We start from the raw sequence: 25,730 nt of genomic DNA, 5'->3' as shown, positions 1-25,730 counted from the left end.
GTAATATTGTTTCATGAAACATTTGTTTCTGTTGTATGTAGGTACTAGACATGAAAATAATGCAAATGACAGAAATTGTTGTGGGGTATGGTGCTTCTGGAAGCTTTCATGAGATGTCAGGGGCTTGAAAGGAAGAGGTATCCATTTGGCCAGTAGATAGGAAGGTAGAAGGGTATTTCAAACAAAGGAAACAGATAGCCATGGAAAAGGCAGGGAGTATTCAAGGGATGTCCCTTCAACTGCTTGATGGAGTGAGGAGCACAGACAGAAGTCAAGTAAGGAGGCTGGGCGTGGTGGCTCATGCCTGTAATCCCAGCACTTTGGGAGGCCAAGGCCGGGGGATCACCTGAGGTCAGGGGTTTGAGACCAGCCTTGCCAACCTGGGGGAACCCCATCTCTACTAAAAATACAAAAATTAGCTGGGCATGGTGGCACATGCCTGTAATCCCAGCTACTCGGGAGGCTGAGGCAGGAGAATTGCTTCAACTCAGGAGATGGAGGTTGCAGTGAGCCAAGATCGAGCCACTGCATTCCAGCCTGGGCGACAGCAAGATTCCATCAAAAAAAAAAAAAACAAAAAAAAAAAAAAAGAAAAAAAAGCTGGGTGAGGTGGCTTATGCCTGCAATCCCAGCACTTTGGGAGGCTGACTACTGTCTCTACTAGAAACACAAAATTGGGCCGAGCGCGGTGGCTCACGCCTGTAATCCCAGCACTTTGGGAGGCCGAGGCGGGCGGATCACGAGGTCAGGAGATCGAGACCATCCTGGCCAAGACAGTGAAACCCCGTCTCTACTAAAAATACAAAAAATTAGCCGGGCGTGGTGGTGGGCGCCTGTAGTCCCAGGTACTCGGGAGGCTGAGGCAGGAGAATGGCTTGAACCCGGGAGGCGGAGCTTGCAGTGAGCCGAGATTGCGCCACTGCACTCCAGCCTGGGCGACAGAGCGAGACTCCGTCTCAAAAAAAAAAAAAAAAAAAAGAAACACAAAATTGGCTGGGCATGGTGGGGCGCGCCTGTAATTCCAGCTACTCGGGAGGCTGAGGCAGGAGAATCGCTTGAATCCAGGAGGTGGAGGTTGCAGTGAGCCCAGATCCTGTTACTGCACTCCAGCCTGGGCAACAGCAAAACTCTGTCTCAAAAAAAAAACAAAAACAAAAAAACCTGTGATCCTAGCACTTTGGGAGGCCGTGGCTCAGGAGTTTGAGACCAGCCTGGGCAACATGGTGAAACCCTGTCTCCACTAAAATATGAAAAATTGGCGGGGCGTGGTGGCCCATGCCTGTAGTCCCAGCTACTCGGGAGGCCAAGACAGGAGAATCGCTTGAATCTGGGAGGCAGAAATTGCAGTGAGCTGAGATTGCGCCACTGCAGTCCAGCCTGGGCGACGGAGCAAGACTTCATCTCCAAAAAAAAAAAAAAAAAAAAAACCAAGAATGGGATTATTAAATTGACAGAGAAGCAGGTTTCAGTGGAATTCACTTGACTGAGGTTGAACTGCTGATTTGAGATGCTACAGGGCATTAATCTTATACATACAGAGGCTGGTGGAGTGCAGTTAAGGTGATGTTTTGATGAAACTAAGGAATAGTTGTTTAAACATCTGTAGTTACAAGATGTCATGTGGACCAAAGGGGTTAATAAGTAACTTAAATTTTTTTTTGATACAGAGTTGCTCTTGTAGCCCAGGCTGGAGTGTAGTGGCGGCGTGATCTCTGCTCACTGCAACCTCTGCCTCCCGTGTTCAAGTGATTCTCCTGCCTCAGCCTCCGGAATAGCTGGGATTACAGGCTTTCACCACCACACACGGCTAATTTTTATTTATTTATTTCTTTTGAGACGGAGTCTTGCTGTGTTGCCCAGGCTGGAGTGCAGTGGCACGATCTTGGCTCACCACCTCAACCTCTTGGTTGGGCTCAAATGATTCGCCTGCCTCAGCCTCCAGAGTAGCTGGGATTACAGGCATTTGCCACTACACCTGGCTAATTTTTGTATTTTTAGTAGAGATGGGGTTTCACCATGATGGCCAGGCTGGTCTGGAACGTCTCCTGACCTCAGGTGATCCACCAACCTCGGCCTCCCAAGGTGCTGGGATTACAGGCGTGAGCCATGGCGCCTGGCCAAAAATTTTTGTTAAATTTTTTGTTGTTGTTATAGACAAGGTTTCCTTTTTTAAAAGACAAGGTTTCATTTTGTCACTCAGGCTAGAGTGTAGTGGTGCCATCATAGCTCACTGTAACCTTGATCTCCTGGACTCAAGTGATCCACCTCAGCTTCCCAAGTAGCTAGGGCTATATGCATGTGCCACCACACCTGGCTAATTAAAAAAAATTTTTTTTAGGCCGGGCACAGTGGCTCACGCTTGTAATCCCAGCACTTTGGGAGGCCAAGGCAGGTGGATCACGAGGTCAGGAGTTCGAGACCAGCCTGGCCAACATAGTGAAACCCCCGTCTCTACTAAAAATACAAAAATTAGGCCGGGCACAGTGGCTCACGCCTGTAATCCCAGCACTTTGGGAGGCCTAGGTGGGTGGACTGCCTGAGGTCAGGAGTTCGAGACCAGCCTGACCAACATGGTGAAACCCCATCTCTACTAAAACTATAAAAATTAGCCGGGTGTGGCGGCAGGCGCCTGTAATCCCAGCTACTTGGGAGGCTGAGGAAGGAGAATCACTTGAACCCGGGAGGCAGAGGGTGCAGTGAGCCGAGATCGCACCATTGTACTCCAGCCTGGGCAACAAGAGCAAGACTTCGTCTCAAAAAAAAAAAAAAAAAAATTAGCTGGGTGTGGTGGCACATGCCTGTAGTCCCAGCTACTCGGGAGGCTGAGGTGGGAGAACCACTTGAACCCGGGAGGCCGGGGTTGCAGTGAGCTGACACCATGCCATTGCACTCCAGCCTGGGTGACAGAGTGAGACTCCGTCTCAAAAAAAAAATTTTTTTTTTTTTGTAGGGACAGGGGCCTCACTATGTTGCCCAGGCTAGTCATAAACTCCTGGCCTCCCAAAGTACTGGAATTACAGGCATGCACCACCATGCCCGGCTAATTTTTGTATTTTTAGTAGAGATGGGGTTTCTCCATGTTGGTCAGGCTCGTCTTCAACTCCCGACCTCAGGTGATCTGTCTGCCTCGGCCTCCCAAAGTGCTGGGATTACAAGCATGAGCCACCACGCCCGGACTATTTTTTATTCTTAACTAGGGCTTTTTTGCACATTCTAATTACAGTCTGAAAATGATCTGGTCTCTCTACCTATTTTGACCTACCACACCTTAGTCAGTTTTCTTTTGCTTGTAATACCTAAAACTATGTTATTTATAAAAAGAGAAATGTATTTCTTATAATTCTGGAGGCTGGGAAGTCCCAGGTTGAGGGGGTACATTTAGTGAGAGCATTCTCGCTGGGAGGTGGCACAGGGCATCACATGGCAAAGGGGCTGAGAGTGCTGGCTCAGTCTCTCCTCTTATAAAGCTATTGGACCCAGCCGGGCACGGGGGCTTACGCCTGTAATCCCAGCACTTTGGAAGGCCAAGGCGGGTGGATCATGAGGTCAGGAGATTGAGACCATCCTGGCTAACACGGTGCAACCCCATCTTTACTAAAAAATACACAAAAGGCCGGGCGCGGTGGCTCACGCTTGTAATCCCAGCACTTTGGGAGGCCGAGGCGGGCGGATCACGAGGTCAGGAGATCGAGACCACGGTGAAACCCCGTCTCTACTAAAAATACAAAAAATTAGCCGGGCGTGGTGGCGGGCGCCTGTAGTCCCAGATACTCGGAGAGGCTGAGGCAGGAGAATGGCGTGAACCCGGGAGGCAGAGCTTGCAGTGAGCCGAGATCGCGCCACTGCACTCCAGCCTGGGCGACAGAGCGAGACTCCGTCTGAAAAAAAAAAAAAAATTTAAACAAAAATTTAGCTGGGCATGATGGCGAGTGCCTGTAGTCCCAGCTACTCGGGAGGCTGAGGCAGGAGAATGGTGTGAACCCAGGAGGTGGAGCTTGCAGTGAGCCGAGATCGCACCACTGCACTCCAGCCTGGGCAACGGAGTGAGTCCGTCTCAAAAACAACAAAAAACCCCAGCTATTTTGGGGGTATCGGTCCCATTTATATGATAACCCATTAATCCATTAACAGTGAAAGGATGGGCTGGATGTGTTGGCTCATGCCTGTAATTCCAGCTCTTTGGGAGGCCGAAGTGAGTGGATCATTTGAGGTCAGGAGTTCAAGACCAGCCTGGCTAATATGGTGAAACCCTGTCACTAATAAAATTACAAAATTTTTTTTTTTTTTTTTTTTTGAGATGGAGTCTTGTTCTGTTGCCCAGGCTGGAGTGCAGTGGCGCGATCTCAGCTCACTGCAAGCTCTGCCTCCCGGGTTCACGCCATTCTCCTGCCTCAGCCTCTCCGAGTAGCTGGGACTACAGGCGCCCGCCACCATGCCCAGCTAATTTTTTTGTATTTTTTTAGTAGAGACAGGGTTTCACCGTGGTCTCGATCTCCTGACCTCGTGATCCACCTGCCTCAGCCTCCCAAAGTGCTGGAATTACAAACGTGAGCCACCGTGCCCGGCCTAAAATTACAAAAATAAACCAGGCATCGTGGTGAACACAAAAATTAGCTGGGCATGGTGGCACGTGCCTGTAGTTCCAGCTACTCGAGGCTGAGGCAGGGGAATCGCTTGAACCTGGGAGGTGGAGGTTGCAGTGAGCCCAGATCACGCCACTGCACTCCAACGTGGGTGACAGAGGCTCCGTCTCAAAAAAAAAAAAAAAAAAAAAAAAAAAAAAAAAGGTGAAAGGATGAATCCCCTCATGCGGGCAGAGCCTTCATGACCCAATCATTTCTTAAAGGTCCCACTTCTGAATACTGCCACATTGGGAATCAAGTTTCATCAAGAGTTTTAGAGGGGACAAACATTCAAACCATAGCAATCACCTCACTGATGCATTAGAATTGCTCAGAGCTCCCTGAACACATCACCCTAGGCTGGGGGTGGTGGCTCATGCCTATAATCCTAACTTTGGAAGGCCAAGTCAGACGGATCGCTTGACCTCAGGAGTTCAAGACCAGTCTGGCCAATATGGTGAAACCCTGTCTCTACAAAAAATAAAAATAAATAAATAAATAAAAAGCTAGGCATGCTGGTTCACAACTCCCAGCTACTCAGGAGGCTGAGTTGTGAGGACTGTTTGAGCCCAGGGGGTCATGGCTGCAATGAGCTGTGTTCATGACACTGCACTCCAGGTTGGGGGACAAAGTGAGACCGTATCCGAATCAATCAATACATATCACCCTGTTCACGACTGTCTTTGCTCAAGTTGATGCCCCCCCAACAAATACCCTTATTTGCCTGCTGCACCCTTTGCCTGTAGGTTCCGACATATCAAAGTCCAGTTTATTATCCAGTTTCCTTGACTTTGAGTATTCATTCAATAGTGAACACCTAACCTGCTACCTACTGGGCAAAACAAACTTGCTTCCTGCTCTTGTAGACACGGTCGTAGGTTACTTTCACTAATCACCAAATGCTTTAAGAAAACATAGGGTTGGGTGTGGTGGCTCATGCCTGTATTCACAGCACTTTGGGAGGCTGAGGCAGGAGGGTAACTTGAATCCAAGGGTTTGAGACCAGTCTGGGCAACACAGCGAGACCTTATTTCTATGAAAAATACAAAACACAGGCTGGGCTTGGTGGCTCATGCCTGTAATCCCAGTACTTTGGGAGGCCAAGGTGGGTGGATCACGAGGTCAGTTCAAGACCAGCCTGGCCAACATAGTGAAACCCCATCTCTACTAAAAATACAAAAAATTAGCTGGGTGTGGTGGCAGGTACCTGTAATCCCAGTTACTAGGGAGGCTGAGGCAGGAGAATCCCTCGAATCTGGGAGGCGGAGGTTGCAGTGAGTGGAGATTGCGCCACTGCACTCCAGCCTGGGCAACAGTGCAAAATTCCATCTAGAAAACAAAAACAAAAAACTAGCTGGGCAGGGTGGTGCATGCCTGTAGTCCCAGCTATTCCAGAGCCTGAGGTGGGAGGATTGCTGAGTCTGGGAAGTAGAGGTTGCAGTGAGCTGAGATCGTGCCATTGCACTCCAGCCTTGGTGACAGAGATGCCCTCTCAAAACCAACCGACCAAACCAAAAAACCACATATGATGCTATGTGGGAGTACAAGGAGAACTTAGATTAAGGGTCCGGAGAGGCATCTTTGAGGAAATATTTGGCTAAGGTCAGAAGGGAGTAGGGGTTAGCTGAGTAAAAGAGACGGGGGCGCAAGCATTCTAGAGGGATCAACATGTTAAAAATAAACCCAAAGCAGAAGCAAAAAGGAAAGCAGCAGTTTTGGAACTGAAAAGGAGCCTATGGCTGCAGTGCAGAGAAAGGGGTGGCCAAAAGTGCCCGGAAAGTGCTGTAGCCCTATGGCCTTGGCCTTCCCCTGCCTTCCTGAGGTACCTCCAAGCTAGGCCTAGAACCCTTCCTTTGTGCATCCTCTGGGTTATACTGGAACCATTTTTTTTTTTTTTTGAGATGGAGTTTCACTCTTGCTGCCCAGGCTGGAGTGCAATGGCACGACCTCAGCTCACTGCAACCTCTGCCTCCTAGGTTCTAGCAATTCTCCTGTCTCAGCCTCCCGAGTAGCTGAGACTACAGGCGTGTGCTACCATGCCTGGTTAATTTTTGTATTTTTAGCAGTGACGGAGTTTTGCCATGTTGGCCAGCCTGATCTCGAACTCCTGGGCTCAAGTGATCTGCCTGCCTTGGCCTCCCAAAGTGCTAGGATTACAGGTGTGAGCCACCGCGCCCAGCCCATTTTTTTTTTTTTTTTTTTTTTTGGGACAGTCTTGCTCTGTCACCCAGGCTGGTGTGCAGTGGCAGGATCACTGTTCACTCCAGCCTCAATCTCCAAGGCTCAAGCGATCCTCCTATCTGGGTGGCTGGGACTAAACTACAGGTGCATGCCACTATACCTGACTAGTTTTCATATTTTTCATAGAGATGGGTTTTTGCCATGTTGCCCAGGCCGGTCTTGAACTCCTGGGTTCAAGATCCACCCACCTGAGCCTCCCAAAGTGCTGGGATTACAGGCGTGGGCTACTGTGCCCAGCCTCCGCCAAAACTGGAAGCCATCTCTTCAGTTCAAAATTAAAGTTGGACAGGAAGGAAAAAATAGTACGTTTCTAAAAATGACTTTCATCTATCTATAATGAAAGGTATGGGTGGTTTTGAATTCCTTCCAGTGGTAATAAGAGGACAAAGTACTTAACCAATCCCACTACCTCTGTTTTGAATCACAAAGTCCTGGGTGACTAAAATAAATTCCTAGAGTTAAAGTTAAATGGGGAAGGTGACTACCAGAAAATAAACACCAACTTTATTAATATAATAGCAACACAAAGAGTTTCCAATTTCTCAAAAGGAAAATAACATGACACCAGCACAAGTGTTAAACAAGTAAATGCCTTTCAAGAGGGCAGAGCCTGCACCCCCCCCCCCAAAAAAAAAAGGGAAATGCCTACATTTCTTGTTCTGATAGCTTCCCACCATACACCGAAGGTTCTTCAAGGACAGCTGCCACCAGAGCTGCTGCAAGAATATGTTTTTCACTGGGCGTTGCTTCAGTCAACTCCGCAAGCAGAAGACTAAAATTATTTCTTTTTAGAAGATCTTGGTTGAGGGAGAACATACCAATATGGAGAACAGATCTTTGCTTCTCAAATTCAAGAAAAACCATTAACTAATCTATCAACTTTTCTCCGATATGGCGTGCCAGAGTGCTCTGTGAAGAATCCTTTTCCATCCCTACCACGTGTCTGGGTGAAGGGAGAGGAGGGGGTGGCAAGCTGCCAGTACACTAGCAGGCACTCCTGGTGATGCTCTGGGCTCTGCTCCCTTTCTGCTGGTAGTAGTAGGCATGTTTTCTGGCAGCTGCAGCAGACTGATGTTGGGGGGAGGAAGGGGCCACCCACCAATCACCTCTTCTTGAAGCCGTATTTTTTGCGTTCATAGAAGAGGTCTGTCTTAGAGCTCCCCAGATTGACAATCTTTGGGCAGCCATCTCTCTGGAAAACAGAATAGAGAAGTTGTTAAGTCTTTGAGCCTGAACCAAGAGTGACTTAAGATAAAAAATTTAAGCCCAGTGTGGTAGCATGTGCCTTTAGTCCCAGCTACTACTCAGAAGGCCGAGGCAGGAGGATTGCTGGAGCCCAGGAGTTCAAGACTGTAGTGAGCTATGATCACGCCTGTGAATAGCCAACTACTGTACCCCACTGTAGGCAACATAGCGAGACCCCCCCTTTTTTTTGGAGACAGAGTCTTGCTCTGTCACCCAGGCTGGAGTGCAGTGGCATGATCTCGGCTCACTGCAAGCTCGGCCTGCCGGGTTCATGCCATTCTCCTGCCTCAGCCTCTCCGAGTAGCTGGGACTACAGGCGCCCGCCACCACGCCTGGCTAATTTTTTTTTTTTAGTAGAGACGGAGTTTCACCGTGGTCTCAATCTCCTGACCTCGTGATCTGCCCGCCTCGGCCTCCCAAAGTGCTGGGATTACAAGCGTGAGCCACCGCACCCGGCCGACCCCCATCTCTTGGGGAAAAAAAAAAAAAAAAAAAAAAAAATTGGTCACAGAGTTCAAATTCTCGTCTTAGTATTTGAAGAACCCAATAAATGGGTTTGTAAATGTGTCCAAACACCAGTATCTCCTTAATTGGGAGGCCCAGATCAGCACTGTTTCTTCCCTATCTCTTAACACTTATGAAAGATCATTTATAGGCTGGGCATGGTGGCTCATGCCTGTAATCCCAGCACTTTGGGAGGCCGAGGCAGGTGGATCACCTGAGGTCAGAAGTTCGAGACCAGCCTAGCCAACACGGTAAAACCCCGTCTCTACTAAAAATACAAAAATTAGCCAGACGTGGTGGTGCGTGCCTATAGTCCCAGCTACTCAGGAGGCTGAGGCAGGAGAATCGTTTGAACCCAGGAGGTGGAGGTAGCAGTGAGCTGAGATCGCGCCATGGCACTCCAGCCTGGGTAACAAGAGAGAAACTCCGTCTCAAAAAAAGAAAAAAAGACCATTTTATAACTTTTGGATTAATGGTTTAGCCATTTACCTTACCAATTATCCTATCTGATCTATCATCAATAATTTACTAAACACCTAAGAATGTGCTCAGGGCCTGCCTACCCTCTATCCAATGACTTGCAATTCACGTAGAATGCTAGATTCTCAGCCATGTCTGCTGCTAATATGATACAGTTGAGGTAGACTATGAAACTCTTTTTTTTTTTTTTTTTTTTTTTTGAGAAGGAATCTCACTCTGTCGCCAGGCTGGAGTGCAGTGGCACAATCTCAGCTCACTGCAACCTCCGCCTCCTGAGTTCAAGCAATTCTCCTGCCTCAGCCTCCCGAGTAGCTGGGACTACAGGTACACGCCACCATGCCTGGCTAATTTCTTTTGTATTTTAGTAGAGACAGGGTTTCACCATGCTGCTCAGGCTGGTCTCAAACTCCTGAGCTCAGGCAACCCGTCTGCCTCAGCCTCCCAAAGTGCTAGGATTACAGGCGTGAGTCACTGTGCCCGGCCATACCTTGTATTTTATTTTTTTTTGAGACGGAGTTTTGCTCTGTTGCCAGGCTGGAGTGCAGTGGCATGATCTCAGCTCACTGCAACCTCCGCCTTCCGGGTTCAAGCAATTCTCCTGCCTCAGCCTCCAGAGCAGTGGGGACTACAGGCGCCCGCCACCATGCCCAGCTAATTTTTGTATCTTTAGTAGAGATGGGGTTTCACCATGTTGGCCAGGATGGTCTTGATCTCTTGACCTCCTCATCCACCTGCCTCGGCCTGCTAGTGATGGGATTTCAGGCGTAAGCCACTGCGCCCGGCCTTTATATTTTAAATACCATAGGAGAATAATGGGTTTTGTGTCTTCATTAATTCACTTAATTTGACACACGGTCTTGGGGGTACAGAGCACTACTGGCTAGAGATAGATGGCTGTTGACAGACTATGCACTGATTTGTCATGACAGGCTGCCCTGGCCATTTGATGAGCCTGAGTGCTTTCAGTGAAGCCCCTAGGAAGCTGTGTTATACAGAAATGATGACTCCATCAGTTGATTAGGGATGACGGGAGAAAAACCGGGGAAGCTGTAACTGGAAAACCCTTACAGGTCTGTTGATTTTATTAAACACCCATGACAGAGTTTGAGTCCCGTGATATTAGGCGATAGTATGAATTAATCAAGTCCTTAGCCATCTCATTTCTAACTCAACTAATATCTTTCTTTGGGGGCAGACATCAACAACTACAAAAATCTCTGAAAACACACAAAACTAACACTAACATTTTAGGATCTCCTAGAAAACAAGTACCAAGTCATTACATTGAGCACTTCCATCTCTGACGCCTGGTGTACCAAGGAAGCCGCCCACCAATAGCTTGCTAGGTGAACCCAACTAAGCAATGTAATCTATATTTAACGTCCTCATAAAAATGAGGCACTAGCTGCCTCTCCTGGACAAAGGCCTGATATTAGACATAATAACAGGACTCTAAACTCTTTAGAGAGGCTACGAAACTCATGGTATGATGATAGCTTAAACTGTGCCTTACTGACTTGTGCAAATGTGGGCAAGTTGCTTCTCTTGGGACATATATTACTCCTCAGCTGTAAAAGAAGAAGACTGGATCAGGTCAAGGTTTACAAACTATCCTTATAGATACCTAAATATTCCTGGAAGGTACCAAGTGATGGTATGACCCAATCCTCCAATCTGCACAGCTCTGTTCTTTACTTACGGGTTAGCTTTTTTTTTTTTTGAGACGAAGTCTCACCTGTTGCTCAGGCTGGAGTGCATTGGCGCTATCTCAGCTCACTGCAACCTCTGCCTCCTGGGTTCAAGCGATTCTCCTGCCTCAGATTCCTGAGTAGCTGGGATTACAGGCACTCACCACCGCGCCCAGCTGGTTTTTGTATTTTTAGTAGAGATGGGGTTTCACCATGTTGGTCAGTCTGGTCTCGAACTCCTGACCTCATGATTCGCCTGCCTGGGCCTCCCAAGGTGCTGGGATTACAGGCGTGAGCCACTGTCCCCGGCCTACTTACAGCTTAGCTTTAAGATGGTAGGCTCCTGCCCAGCCCCCAAATTTAATTAATTTACATTAACTTTTAACTTTTCTCCTTAGGGGTGCAATGATGAGAAAAAAAAAAAAAAGAAACACTGAGTCACGACGGGCGTGGTGGCTCACGCATGTAATCCCAGCACTTTGGAAGGCCAAGGCAGGCAGATCACCTGAGGCCAGGAGCTTGAGACCAGGCTGACGAACATGGTGAAACTCCATCTCTACTAAAGATACAAAAATTAGGCTGGACGCGGTGGTCCATGCCTGTAATCCCAGCAACTCTGGGAGGCCGAGAAGGGTGGATCACAAGGTCAGGAGTTCAAGATCAGCCTGACCAACATGGTGAAACCCTGTCTCTACTAAAAATACAAAAATTAGCCGGGCGTGGTGGCACACGCCTGTAATCCCAGCTACTCAGGGGACTGAGACGGAAGAATTGCTTGAACCCAGGAGGCATAGGTTGCAGTGAGCCAAGATCACACCACTGCACTCCATCCTGGGAGACACAGTGAGACTCTGTCTCAAAAACAAAAACAAAAACAAGCCAGGCATTGTGGCATGTGCCTGTAATCCCAGCTACTTGGGAAGCTGAGGCAGGAGAATTGCTTGAACCTGGGAGGCGGAGGTTGTAATGAGCCGAGATCATGCCATTGCACTCCAGTCTGAGTGACAAGAACGAAACTGCATCTCAAAAAAAAAAAAAAAAAAAAAAATGGAGTCAGACCACCTAGGTTCTAGTCCTGGATCTGTCACTTATTAGCCATGTGACCTTGGGCTAACCAAGTTGCTTAACATCTCTGAGCCTTAGCATCCTCATCTGTATCACACAGAACTTTTGGAAAACAACGTTCAGCTAAGTACCTGGCATATATTAAGAGCTTCATAAATGTTAGGGCTATTTTTCTTATTTTCTGGTTGGGAGAACTGAGGAAAATGGTAAGCAAAAGGAATAAAGGAATCAAGATTAAGGGGATTACATGATGCAGCACCATAAGAACCTACAAATCAGTCCTCTGGTAGCAATGTCCATAGACAGCATCCCTGTCTCCTGGTTGTTCTTGTGGCTTTGAAAAATTATAAATGAGAATACCTAGCTTAGTTTACCTGTCTAATTCCCTTATCAATTATGAAAGTTGCAGGAAGAGAACAATAACAAGGGATGTCTTGGTTGTAGGAAGGTTTCTGCATAGGAAAGAGCCTTGGCCACTTAATCTACATGATGATCTGTAAGGCTGAGAGCCTGGATCATGTCACTGGGCTTCTTTGTGTTCCTTGGAAACTAGTGCTGAAAATGTGAGCTAGATTCCATCTCAAATGTCCTCAGAACATTCGTGTATAATGTGAAGTGGGGGAAGTGACATCTAGAATAAGTCTCAGGGACAGAATGAGGCATGAAGATCCAAAGGTATCAGTTCACACACCACATTCAGAGGAGTCAGACAGCAATTAACATTTATTAAGCATTCTCTGGTTGCAAGCTTACGCTAGATAAGAACTCTAACTAGACCCATGCAAAAATTCAAGAAAATGCTGTCTTAAATAGCTATCCTGTATCTAGTTTAGGAACTGTTTGTTACTTTTCTTCACTGCTGTTACCTTATCATGCTTTCACTGCTTACAGACCAGAAGTAATTAACAAACACCTACTATGTGCTAGACACCCTACAGGGGATACCTCTGGATGACTTACAGGGACAGCACCAAAACACAATTACCATGCTTGCACCGCGTGTCAGGCACTGTACCATGACCTAAAGAAAAGGAGAGGCAAATAGACAAACCAAAGTCCTGCCTCTAATGAAGTGTAATCTAGCCGGTAGACTAGATCTGGATTTTTGGACAGCAGGATGTGACTTGATAGTTGAAGATAAATGCAAATCAGAGTTGAGGACAAGAGAAAGGTCCAAATCATTATGTTTTTGGTACTTCAAGACCTTTCTCATCTCCCTAAACAATAGAAGATTCAATGGTGTACTCACTTTTTTTTTTTTTTTTTTTTTCTGAGAAGGAATTTCGCTCTTGTTGCCCAGATTGGAGTGTAATGGTGTGATCTCGGCTCAGCTGACTGCAACCTCTGCCTCCTGGGTTCAAGCGATTCTCCTGCCTCAGCCTCCCGAGTAGCTGGGATTACAGATGTGTGCCACCACATATTTTTAGTAGAGACGGGGTTTCACCATGTTGGCCAGGCTGCTCTCAAACTCCTGACCTCAGGTGATCCACCCGCCTCAACCTCCCAAAGTGCTGGGATTGCAGGCATGAGCCACTGTGCCTGGCCCAATGGTATAGTCTTATCTGGCCCAATCTCTCCCACTTACTGGGGATAGGCAGGATCCAAGTGCATGAAATGAGGTACTGGCGTTATTGCCTTCACCATGGGCACATCCCAAAAGCACTTGTAAAAGGACAACATAAGGCCAGGTGTGGTGGCTCACGCCTGTAATCCCAGCACTTTGGGAGGCCCAGATGGGCGGATCACAAGGTCAGGAGTTTGAGTCCAACCTGGCCAACATAGTGAAACCCCATCTCTACTAAAAATACAAAAACTAGCTGGGCATAGTTGCATGCGCCTGTAGTCCCAGCTACTCGGGAGGCTGAGGCAGGAGAATCGCCTGAACCCGGGAGGCGGAGGTTGTGGTGAGCCGAGATGGTGCCACTGCACTCCAGCCTGGACAACAAGAGTGAAACTCCATCTCAAAATAAATAAATAAATAAATGGACAACATGGTGAAATCGGGACACTACAAGGTTTAGTTGAACAGCCTGGACTTGTCAGAGGAACTATAAAATGGGCATCATAATAATAATCCCTATTTCACAAACTTATTGTGAGGAACAAGGTGTGATAACATCTATAAAAGACCTATTCTTCGCTCATGGGAATATGAAGAATTACGTATTTTTTGACTTATTCTAAATTAGAATTAAATAACTAGGTACCGTCATTAACCTAGTGAGACTGTATCATACTTCCTTTTGTTTTGTGTTTTGGAGAAAACAAGCTGATTCATAGTTTTCCCCCACAAAGAACGCTGCTGCCAATATTAACCGAAAGAAATGGGGTAAACCTTGCTTGTAGCACTAGTCTATGAGCTCTCTCTCCTGGCATTTGGCTCAGGGAGTTGAATAGTAAGTAGCCACTGCCACTACACAGTGTCAAGGGACAAAAAAAAATCACGATGCAGGTCTACAATCATTTTTGCAATATTAAACCAAAGGCATCTGTTACCTGCTTAAAGCTGAAGTCAACTTGAATTGTCCCAAATTCAACTTTGTCACGATATACACCGAAACAGTGCTTAATGATAGATTTGCATGGCTATGACATAACATGGGCTGTACAGGACTTATATTATGACAGGGTCTCCGTCACCCAAGCTGGAGTGCAGTGGCGTGAAAATGGCTCACTGCAGCCTTGACCTCTTGGGCCCAAGTGATCCACCCGCCTCAGTTTCCCAAGTAGCTGAGACCACGGGTATACACCAGCACACCTGACTAATAAAAAATATGTTTTTTTGCCGGGCGCGGTGGCTCACGCTTGTAATCTCAGCACTTTGGGAGGCCGAGGCAGGCGGATCACGAGGTCAGGAGATCGAGACCACGGTGAAATCCCGTCTCTACTAAAAATACAAAAAAATTAGCCGGGCGTGGTGGCGGGCGCCTATAGTCCCAGCTACTCGGAGAGGCTGAGGCAGGAGAATGGCGTGAACCCGGGAGGCGGAGCTTGCAGTGAGCCAAGATCGCGCCACTGCACTCTAGCCTGGGCGACAGAGCGAGACTCCGTCTCAAAAAAAAAAAAAAAAAAAAAAACCAAAAACGTTTTTTTGGCCAGGCGTGATGGTTCATGCCTGTAATCCCAGCACTTGGTGAGGCTAAGGCAGGAGGATCACTTCAACCCAGGAGTTCAAGACCAACCTAGGTAACAGAACAAGACCCTGTCTCTACAAAAAAAAATTAGCCAGGTATGGTGGCGCATGCCTGTAGTCCCAGCTACTTGGGAGGATGAGATGGGAGGATCGTTTGAGCCCAGGGGGTCAAGGCTGCAGTGAGCCTTGCACATGATCATGCCACTGCACCCCAGCCTGGGCCACAGAGCAAGAGACCCTGTCTTAAAAAAAAAAAAAAAAAATTTTTTTTTTTTTTTTGTCGAGATGGGATCTTGCTCTGTGGCCCAGGCTGGTCTTGAACTCCTGGACTAAAGTGATCCTCCTAACTTGGACTCCCAAAGTGCTGAGATTACAGGTGTGAGCCACCACGCCCAGCCGGATGTCATTTCTGAATAAGAATAACCACAGAGACATGAATATAGAGGGCTCTCCAAATTGCTGGTCTTGACAAAGATTTGCTTCCCTTGCATTTTTCCCCTTGATGCAAAATAACTGCCTTTCACAGAACTTGAAGAAATTATAACCTAGATGACTAGATAAACACAGTAATCTCCATAGACCATACGAGATTGCAGTGGATGGCAAAGTGTTACTAAACAAAAGGAGGAAAGGTCAGATGGAAAGCTGCACACTTACGTCCTTCTCCTGGATGGTGCACTCCTTACAATAATAGGCATCAGAGACCCCAGGTCCTCCACAGATTACACAGCGCCCCTGGTAAGATCCATAGTTACACTCATCACATATGCGCACCAGAGTGCAGGGACGCACATAGGAGTCACAAATCACACACTTGCCATCACCTGTAAGGAAGAGAATGGAGTCATACTCACAAGTTCTTCAGTCCTCTGCTATCTCCTGCCATGGGGAAATATACTAGTCTCCTGGGAAATACACTAGTCTCCTTTTGACAGTGACTTTAGGTCCCTCCTCTTGGCATCACAAAACTTAGTTTCCCCAGTGTCCATCTCAAGCCCCTCAACACATACAAAAGTTTATCAGTTAACATATGTAAAGAGCTTAGAAAAGCACCTCGGAGATGATAAACCTGTATAATTGCTGGCAAAGTGCTGTATGTTGGGGAGGGGTCATGCTACTCTGGCGATTCTTCCCGTTGAAAACTAGAGAGACATAGCGTTAAATGTGCAAGTGGCAGTGGGGAGATAGAGGGGCCTTTGGTTGAAGTGCAGCATTCAGTGTTCACATACTTCCAGGCACATCTACTCAAAGCCCTCTTTGTGGCACTTTTGCTGGTTCCACAGAAACTGGGAGTGGGAAGGGTGGGGTTGTTGGGACGGTGTGTTCCACTCACATTTTTCACACAGTCTTCCGATGGCTGCAAGATGAAAGATGGTAAAAAGTGCAATTAGAATAAAGGTTTTGACAAAGAGGGGAAGTACATCCTCGAGCTGGGGGTAGGGACATGAGTAAGGACTGCAGTCAGTGAGACCTGCGGATAGCCATTTTATCATTACAAATTTCCACATGAACCAAACCCACACCCAAGAACCCTCCTGAATCTCCTCCAACGTCCTGGGCAAGCTCTGAGTTTCTCTGGACCCGGTCCAGAACCCACCCCCGATACCTGCCTGGGGCTCCCAGCACGCGCATCCCCGCCCTCTTCTCATCAGAGGCCACAAACTTGCGCGCTCCTACAACACCCCGCGCCTGAGAGGCGGGAAACGTGGCGCCTGCGAGGCAAGCCCCTAAAGAAGAGACGGGAACCCCCGACTCCCCAGCTCCTAATACCACCCCTACCCAGACAGCCAAGGGCAGGGCGCAGTCTCACCAACACCAGCCTGCTTGCGGCAAAAGATCAAATCCGGATGATGTTTAGCCATAGCTCCTAACTAAGCCGGCCACCGGAAGCTTCGGGAACTTCCGTTCGACCTTTAACCCCCATTGTTCCTGCCTCCACGTCGCTGTGATTGGTTCTCTAAGCTTCCGTCGGTTTACAATCCTTGCACCAGGCCCCTCTTGCTCTCGCGCGAGTTTCTGTCGCTGTTGGGCGGCCAGGTCCTGGCAGGTGCATGAAACTCTTAAAAACTCTGCCAGATTTGGATGGCAGAGATAACTTTGTTCTTGGGTAAAACATCTTTGTGCTTGGTATCTACTTCTGCAAGTGTCTTTAGGCAGTCCTATTTCCTCTTGCGTGTCTGTTCATTACACGTGACCTCCGCCCATTGCTTTCACAGCGTTCTGGCGCCTGTAGGGAGGCCTCGCCTTCACCGTGACGCCCCACTCTTCCGGGCACGCCCCTACCCAAAGGCTTTAAAGGCGCCGTGTGGGACGTCACTTTCATGCGACCTCATCTTTGTCAGTGCACAAAATGGCGCCCTACAGCCTACTGGTGACTCGGCTGCAGGTGAGCGAGCTCAGGGACCTCTGGGTTCATGGGAGCGGGGTGCCTCCTACTGTGCCGGCGGCTGTGGGCGAGGCAGGGCGAGGCGGGCCCGACCTGGGGCCAACTTCTCGTGTACCTGTCCCGATTGTGGGCCCAGCACCCGTGCCCGCTTCTCTGGTGCCCTAGGTCAAGGCGTCCCCGGCACAGTCAGCTTTCCTGGCCCTGTCCCTGCCTCGCAAGAAGCGTGGGCCCAAGCAGCGGCGGCCGGGTGAAGAGCGGAGGCGTCTCTTTCTTCTTTTTTGAGGACAGCATTCCCTGCTCCCGTGGGGTGTGTTTCCATTCCTCAAGGTGAGGACAAGGTGACTAGGGGGCGCGGTCGTTGTTGAGCCTTCTAGGCCCAGTTCCTGAGGCCTCACTTCCCATCGCTTAGCAACAGAGACATGACAGCATCTACGGTTGCCAGGCCTGGAGTCTGGAGAAGAAACTAGGACCCTGTACAACCTTTTGAGGACCCTGCGGAACATGGAATGTCGGGGGCGGGGGCGGTCTTCTGGGCCCCTACGTAGTAAATAATAATAATAGTCTCTCACCTTTGCACAAGATTTCAGGACTGTTTTAATTCTTCATAATATTATTTGATTCAGGTAATCATAGGAATGAGATGGTTTTTCTCATTTGATATGTGATAAAGCTGTAGAAAGTAGGTGAAAGTTCTGATTCTCAGAGTGTCACCGAAGTGCTGTGGCAGAAGCATGGGCCCTACCACCACTCAGTTCTTGTTTATGTCATCCTGCCCTCACAGAACTTTATGAACCAGGGTGCAATTATTTCTGTTTGTCAGAATGCAGCACGAATATTTTGAGCCTCACAATAAGTTGCTTGTCAAATATGGGAGGATAAGGAGACTCCAGTTTGACCTTGACTCCCCTGTTAGGAGCTATCTAGAAAGCTGACTGACTGCCAGATGATTTTTTCACTTCTAACTTGACAGCCCTGGGAAGGTGTTACACTCACAGGTTCAATGTCAAATGTGTCCTTTGTTAATAAAAATCAAGCAAGCATCTGTAGACATTCTCTGTCAACCTTTCACAATTAACTTTGTGAATTTCTTTTGGATCAAGTAGCACAACTTTGATAATGTAATTTTGCGAGTTGTTATGCGTTGTACTCTCAGGAAGCATTGTGGTACTTGAAGTTATTTTTCATCACATTGCTTAAATTTAAACCATATTATTTAAAGTAAAATCATTTATCTGAAAGAAAATATTTCTGATCTCAATTCTGGGCTAAGGGAAAGGATTTGCACCGAATTATCTCTTCACGTCTTTTTTTTTTTTTTTGAGACAGTCTTGCTGTCACCCAGGCTGGAGTGCAATGGCGCAGTCTTGGCTGGCTGCAACTCTGCCTCCCGGGTTCAAGTGACTCTCCTGCCTCAGCTTCCCGAGTAGCTGGGATTACAGGTGTGCGCTACCATGCTTGGCTAATTTTTGTATTTTTAGTAGAGATGGGGTTTCACCCTGTTGACCAGGCTGGTCACAAACTCCTGACCTCAAGTAATCGGCGTGCCTTGGCCTCCCAAAGTCCTGGGATTACAGATGTGAGCCACCACACCTGGCCTCTTCACGTCTTTTGATTCTCTAGGTTAATGATGTGGAAATAGTTGTTTCTCCCTGTCTCATGATTTAAGGGAGTCAGGCAAGATTATTTGATAAATGATTATAGAGTTCTTGAACTTGGCAAAGAAGAGTAATATCACACCATTTTGAACTGAAAAAGATCTTGGAAAGTGTGAGTATTAGACTGGTGTAGAAGGAGATCTGGGCTCTCTTTCCCGATCCTGTGTCCTTAGCAAGTTACTTCCTGAATCCATTGTCTGTCAATTGGAGATGATCTTCATTGAACAAATGTACATTCAGCAACTGGATGTTAGAAAGTGATGAGCAAGTAGAATGAGTTTACAACCGTCATGTAGACTAACCTCTTTTACAGGTGGAAAAATCTAAGACCTTGAGAGCCTGGGTGACTTCCAGTAGCAGAGTCAGGATTAAAATCCTGGTCTCCTTGTTTGTTCCTTCAGCTAAGATGAATGAACAACATTATGCAGTTTGCACACTGCCTCCCAATAACCAGGCTGTCTCAAGTAACCAACTAACACGGTTTCTCTGAGAAGCTTGTATATTTACCTCTTTTGTGCTTAGATACATTTGAGAAGTGATGGTTACTACCTTAATAGTCATGTGTGCAAAACCCTATGCCTGTAGTCAATTCATTCCTACTTCATTCACCATGTATTTACTGAGCGCCCACTGCTTGTTCTGGATACTGTGGTAAGCAAAGACAGTCCCTGTTCTCGTGGAGCTTCCACTGTATTCTAATGTACCTGACTGCAGAGGGCCATGGAGATCTTTCTCAGCCAAATACAGTATTTTTCTTTCCTTGGCTGGACCAAAGGTGAAGGTAGATAATAAATGATGGGTGTTACTCCCAGCACTGAGAGTACCTAACATTTATCTTACTGTGTATGACTAATTTCACATGACTCTGTGAGATGAGGCAGGCCTATTGGCCTGATTTATAGATGAAGAAACAGGATTAGAGAGCAAACATAGTGTTATGGTTGAGAGCATGGACTCTGGCATCAGGCAGCCTAGATTTGAATACTGTAATAACTCTAATACTCATGTAGCTGTGGTTTTGGGTAAGTTACTCAACCTCTCTGCACCTGTTTCCTTGTCTTTAGATACGATAATAATAGTATATCTGTTTCAATCATGTAATAGTTGCAAAGTATTTAGAACCCTGCCTGGTACTTAGTAAGGGCTATATAATTGCTAAATAAATTTGTGGCAGGGGGCAGTGGCTCATGCCTGTAATCCCAGCACTTTGGGAGGCCAAGGCAGGTGGATCACAAGATCAGGAGTTCGAGACCAGCCTGGCCAATATGGTGAAGCCCCATCTCTACTAAAAACACAAAATTAGCCAGGCGTGGTGGCTTGCGCCTGTAGTCCCAGCTACTCGGGAGGCTGAGGCAGAAGAATCCCTTGAACCCAGGAGACGGAAGTTGCAGTAGGCCAAGATCGTGCCACTGCACTCCAGCCTGGGTGACAGAGCAAGACTCCGTCTCAAAAAAAAAAAAAAAAAAAAATTGCCTGGGGCCTTATCAGTAGTTGTTAGTAGGTATGGTTTGAATCTGGACATGTGTGATTCCGAAGCCTGAGGGCTTAGTAATTGGCACTATGCTGCTTCCCTTTGGCATCGAGCTGTGGATCAGGGCACCATAACCTCAGAACAAGGCCAAGTTGAATATGTACTCTTGTTTGACAGTACCTGCTACCAGGTAGTAGGATTAGAAACAAGAAAATAGAATGTGGGTTTTGTTTTGTTTTATTTTTTTAAAGAAATGGTTATCTCACTATGTTGCCCAGGCTAGTCTCAAATTCCTAGGCTCAAGCAATCCTGGCTTGGCTTCCCAAAGTGCTGAGATTACAAGTGTGAGCCACTGCAACCAGCCACGGAGGTGAGATTTTTGGAAAACCACATTTATTCTCTGGTTTTTAGCATTTATTTTTGTGCATAAGACTGAGTAGTACACAAGAGGGGCTGAGCAGTTGCAAGTATGTTTATTAGGTGTTTGGTTTTGCCTTGAGATAACGGGTGCTGAGGTTTCATGTGACCTTGGAGGAAGTCATGTAACCTCTTGCATATAAATTTGTGATGGCAGTTAACTACAAAAATATTTGGCAGAAACTCTGTGCCATGTTAAAATAAAATCTTGGTTTGAATTGTGAAACAGATGATTCTGGTTGTATGGTGACTGTGATGACCTTCCCCGATATCAGTTGTTATTAGAATTGAGTGAATGAATGAATTGGTAAATAAGCTTCCATCTTAGATGTGGACAGAGGGAACAGAGACACCATCCTGAGGATTAAGGGAGCACATCATTACCTTTCAAACCAACTGCTTCACAGTGTTCTTTGAAAGCTTTGTCTGGGCTCGTTGGCTCACGCCTGTAATCCCAGCACATTGGGAGGCCGAGGCAGATGCATCACCTGAGATCAGAAATTCAAGACCAGCCTGGCCAACATGGTGAAACCCAATCGCTAATAAAAACACAAAATAAGCCGGGTGTGGTGGCACATGCCTGTAATCCCAGCCACTCGGGAGGCTGAGACAGGAGAACCACTTGAACCCAGGAGGTGGAGGTTGCAGTGAACCGAGATCACGCCATTACACTCCAGCCTGGACAACAAGAGTGAAACTCTGTCTCAAGAAAAAAAAAAGGAAAAGCTTAATGTCTAGCACTGCCTAGCATTGCTCTAGACACTGGGGATGCAGTAGTGAACAAGAATAGTGGGGCTTAAATTGTAGTCCTGGGGAAATAAAGTAGAAAAATAAGAATATTGTTTTTTTGTTTTTGTTTTTGTTTTTTTGAGACGGAGTCTTGCTCTGTCACCCAGGCTGGAGTGCAGTGGCGCAATCTCGGCTCACTGCAAGCTCCGCCTCCCGGGTTCACGCCATTCTCCTGCCTCAGCCTCTCCGAGTAGCTGGGACTACAGGCGCCCGCCACCACGCCCGGCTAATTTTTTGTATTTTTAGTAGAGACGGGGTTTCACCGTGGTCTCGATCTCCTGACCTCGTGATCCGCCCGCCTCGGCCTCCCGAAGTGCTGGGATTACAAGCGTGAGCCACCGCGCCCGGCTGAAAAATAGTATTACTGAGTGTTGTGGGGAAGATAAGGTAGAGAGAATAGGGGTGGGAATGTGGCATTTTTAACTGGGGTGTTTGGGGAAGACCTTGTAGAAGAGGTGACATCTGAACTGAGACTTAAATGATACGAACGCAGCTGTTTACCATTTTTGGAGGAGACTTCAAATAGAAGGAGCATGTGCAGAGCACCCACCTAGGTGTGAGCTGAGTGTGTTGAGGATAAGAGCTAAGGCCAGTGTTGCTACAGTGTCCTGAGGAGCGAAATGTCTGAACAAGAGGCTGGGGCTAGGGTCAGGCAGGCTTTGGTAAGGAAATCCAAATGTAGTGAAAACTGGAAGATTTTGAGCCGGGGAGTGACGTGATCTGATCATCTGGGCTGCTGCGTGCATGACGGACCATAGAGGGTCAAAAGAAGGAGGCAGGGAGACCAGTGGGGGACTGTTGGGAGTCATCCCAGGAATGGCAGGGGAGTCGGGGACTAGGGATCTGGGGGTGGAGATAATGAGATGTATTCAAAATTGGGATATATTTGGAGGCAGATGGGTTGGCACATGGGAGGGATAGAGAATAAGGGTGACTCCTGGGTTTGGGGTCTTAGTAACTGAGGGATGGGTGAGCTTGAATTCAGTGGTCGTGTGTTTGCACAGTCTTTTTTTTTTTTTTTTTTTTTTTGAGACAGAGTCTCGCTCTGTCACCCAGGCTGGGGTGCAGTGGCACGATCTTGGCTCACTGCAAGCTCTGCTTCCTGGGTTCATGCCATTCTCCTACCTCAGCTTCCCGAGTAGCTGAGACTACAGGCGCCTGCCACCATGCCCGGCTAATTTTTTTTGTATTTTTAGTAGAGACGGGTTTCACGTGTTAGCCAGGATGGTCTCAATCTCCTGACCTCATGATCCGCCTGCCTTGGCCTCCCAAAGTGCTGGGATTACAGGTGTGAGCCACCGCGCCTGGCCTTTTTTTTTTTTTTTTTTTTTTTTGAGATGGAGTCTCACTCTGTCCCCCAGGCTGGAGTGCAGTGGCACGATCTCAGCTCACTGCAAGCTCCGCCTCCCAGGTTCACGCCATTCTCCTGCCTCAGCCTCCTGAGTAGCTGGGACTACAGGCGCCTGCCACCACGCCCAGCTAATTTTTTTTGTATTTTTAGTAGAGACAGGGTTTCACTGTGTTAGCCAGGATGGTCTCGATCTCCTGACCTCGTGATCTGCCTGCCTCAGCCTCCCAAAGTGCTGGGATTACAGGCGTGAGCCACTGCTCCCGGCCTGCACAGTACTTATAAAAATTAGCTAAAGACAGAATCTCATTGATAAATTTTTGATTCTTTCATCAGTTCTCAAGTACTTTATTTCACAAGTGAGAAAGCCAGATGACGTCAAGGGTCTTACCCAGGGGCCCTCACTTGAGTCAAGTATGAGCATCCTGTCTCATGTGGACTCTGTCCTATCTGGTCTTATTGTGAAACCTGGTGTGTGTCCAAGAGGGCCCTCTTGTAAATGCTTACCATTTTTATTAAAAAAAAAAAAAAATTCTTTTTTCCTTTTTTGTTTTTTTTTGAGATAGAGCCTCATTCTGTCACCCAGGCTGGAGTGCAGTGGTGTAATTATAGCTCACTGCAGCCTTGACCTCCTGGGCTCAAGCAGTCCTCCCACCCCGGCCTCCCTAGTAGCTGGGACTACAGGCATGTGGCAGCATGCCCAACTAATTTTTTATTTTTTGTAGAGATGGGGATCTTGCCATGTCACCCAAGCTGGTCTTGAACTCCTGAGCTCCCAAAGTGCTGGGATTATAGGCATGAGTCACTGTGTCCAGCCAGTGGGAAGTGAGTGTTGAGTCTTCCTTGGCTCCAGCTTTCTTTGACGTGCCTTGTTTTCCCAGCACCTGGTTTGGAAGGCAGTTGTGGGCTCTGGGCCTCTCAGCATGAAGGAGGGAAGGTATTGCAGAGAGACTTCTTGTAGCCTTTAAAAAGCAGCAAATGGGCCGGACGTGGTGGCTCATGCCTGTAATCCCAGCACTTTGGGAGGCTGAGGCGGGCAGATCACAAGGTCAGGAGTTCGAGACCAGCCTGGCCAATATGGTGAAACCCCATCTTTACTAAAAATACAAAAAAAATTAGCCAGGAGTGGTGGCACATGCCTGTGATCCCAGCTACTTGGGAGGCTGAGGCAGGAGAATCACTTGAACCCAGGAGGTGGAGGTTGCCATGAGCCGAGATTGCACCACTGCACTCCAGCCTGGGCAAGAGGAGTGAAACTCTGTCTCAAAAAAAAAAAAAAAAAAAAAAGGCAGCAGATGGACCATCAGGAGCCTTGGGAAGACTTCTGCCACTGGCTTACTGTGTAGCTTCGGGCAAAGTCTCAACTCTCTGTGGTCCTGCAGTTAGTTACACATCTGCAAAACGGTGTAATTAATAACTACCCTTCAGTTAAGAAGGGTTCTGAAGGCCTAATATTTGAAAAGTTGTTTTGACTTTGTTTGATGTGCTATAAAGCATTGTGAGCTGGGTGCGGTGCCTCACACCTGTAATCCCAGCACTTTGGGAGCCCAAGGCAGGTGGATCACCTGAGGTCAGGAGTTCAAGACCAGCCTGACCAACGTGGTGAAACCCCGTCTGTACTTAAAATACAAAATTAGTCAGGTGTGGTGGCGCATGCCTGTAATCTCAGTTACTTTGTAGGCTGAGGCAGGAGAATCGTTTGAACATGGGAGGCGGAGGTTGTAGTGAGTTAAGATTGTGCCATTGCACTCCAGCCTGAGCAACAAGAATGAAACTCTGTCTTAAAAAAAAAAAAAAAAAAAAAAGGCAGATGCGGTGGCTCACACCTGTAATCCTGGCACTTTGGGAGGCCAACGTGGGTGGATCACCTGAGGTCAGGAGTTTGAGACCAGCCTGACCAACATGGTGAAACCCCATCTCTACTAAAAATAGAAAAAAATTAGCTGGGTGTGTTGGTGGTCGCCTGTAGACCCAGTTACTCGGGAGGCTGAGGTACGAGAATCACTTGAACCTGGGAGGCAGAGCTTGCAGTGAGCCGAGATTGCGCCACTGTACTCCAGCTTGGGCAACAGAGCGAGACTCTGTCTCAAAAAAAAAAAAAAAAAAAAAAGACACACTGAGAATAGTTTCTGATATTATTTTAGGAATAGGACATTTCTAAGATTGAGAGTAGGGACAGATTTTCCCCTTGTAGAATATCTTCATTTTGGAAGTCTTGAAAGGTAGGAAGAACGGGCCGGGCATGGTAGCTCACACCTGTAATCCCAGGACTTTGGGAGGCCGAGGTGGGTGGATCACTTGAGGTCAGGAATTCAAGACCAGCCTGGCCAACATGGTGAAACCCTGTCTCTGCTAAAATACAAAAAATTAACTGGGCATGGTGGCGTGTGCCTGTAATCCCATTTACTTGGGAGGCTGAGGCAGGAGAATCAGGTTCAAGCGATTCTCCTGCCTCAGCCTCCCAAGTAAATTAAAGGTAGGGGGAATGGTTTCCTTAGTTTTTTTTTTTTTTTTTTTTTTTTTTTTTGAGACGGAGTCTGGCTCTGTCTCCCAGGCTGGAGTGCAGTGGCTCATCTCCGCTCAGTTCAAGCTCCGCCTCCCGGGTTCACGCCATTCTCCTGCCTCAGCCTCCCACGTAGCTGGGACTACAGGCGCCCGCCACCACGCCCAGCTAATTTTTTGTATT

General features: G+C 47.5%; 2 protein-coding genes across 3 annotated transcripts in view; one reads left to right on the top strand and one right to left on the bottom strand.

Annotated features, from left to right (window-relative positions):
- Positions 1-7,345: 7,345 nt before the first annotated feature.
- PHF5A (PHD finger protein 5A) lies at positions 7,346-16,947 on the bottom strand. Of its 2 annotated transcripts, none has more exons than XM_030815465.1 (4): positions 16,789-16,947; positions 16,312-16,335; positions 15,636-15,802; positions 7,346-8,055 (listed from the first exon to the last, which is right to left on the bottom strand). In XM_030815465.1, exons 1-4 carry the CDS (start codon positions 16,838-16,840, stop codon positions 7,966-7,968), a joined length of 333 nt encoding a protein of 110 aa, XP_030671325.1. In that variant the 5' UTR covers positions 16,841-16,947; the 3' UTR covers positions 7,346-7,965. The 2 variants fall into 2 exon arrangements, with proteins under 2 accessions (XP_030671325.1, XP_030671326.1); XM_030815466.1 differs by having other exon boundaries at positions 16,807-16,947.
- A 62-nt stretch (positions 16,948-17,009) lies between these two features.
- ACO2 (aconitase 2) overlaps positions 17,010-25,730 on the top strand; it is a 61,532-nt gene continuing 52,811 nt past the window's right edge. Inside the window, exon 1 of the mRNA XM_003264802.4 lies at positions 17,010-17,364. Coding sequence (XP_003264850.2) covers positions 17,329-17,364 — 36 coding nt within the window. The 5' untranslated portion in view covers positions 17,010-17,328. The remainder of the gene's footprint in view (positions 17,365-25,730) is intronic.

This window comes from Nomascus leucogenys, chromosome 7b (genome assembly GCF_006542625.1).
Source record: "Nomascus leucogenys isolate Asia chromosome 7b, Asia_NLE_v1, whole genome shotgun sequence".
Lineage (NCBI taxonomy): Eukaryota > Metazoa > Chordata > Mammalia > Primates > Hylobatidae > Nomascus > Nomascus leucogenys.
This window is presented reverse-complemented; position numbering and strand designations above follow the sequence as displayed.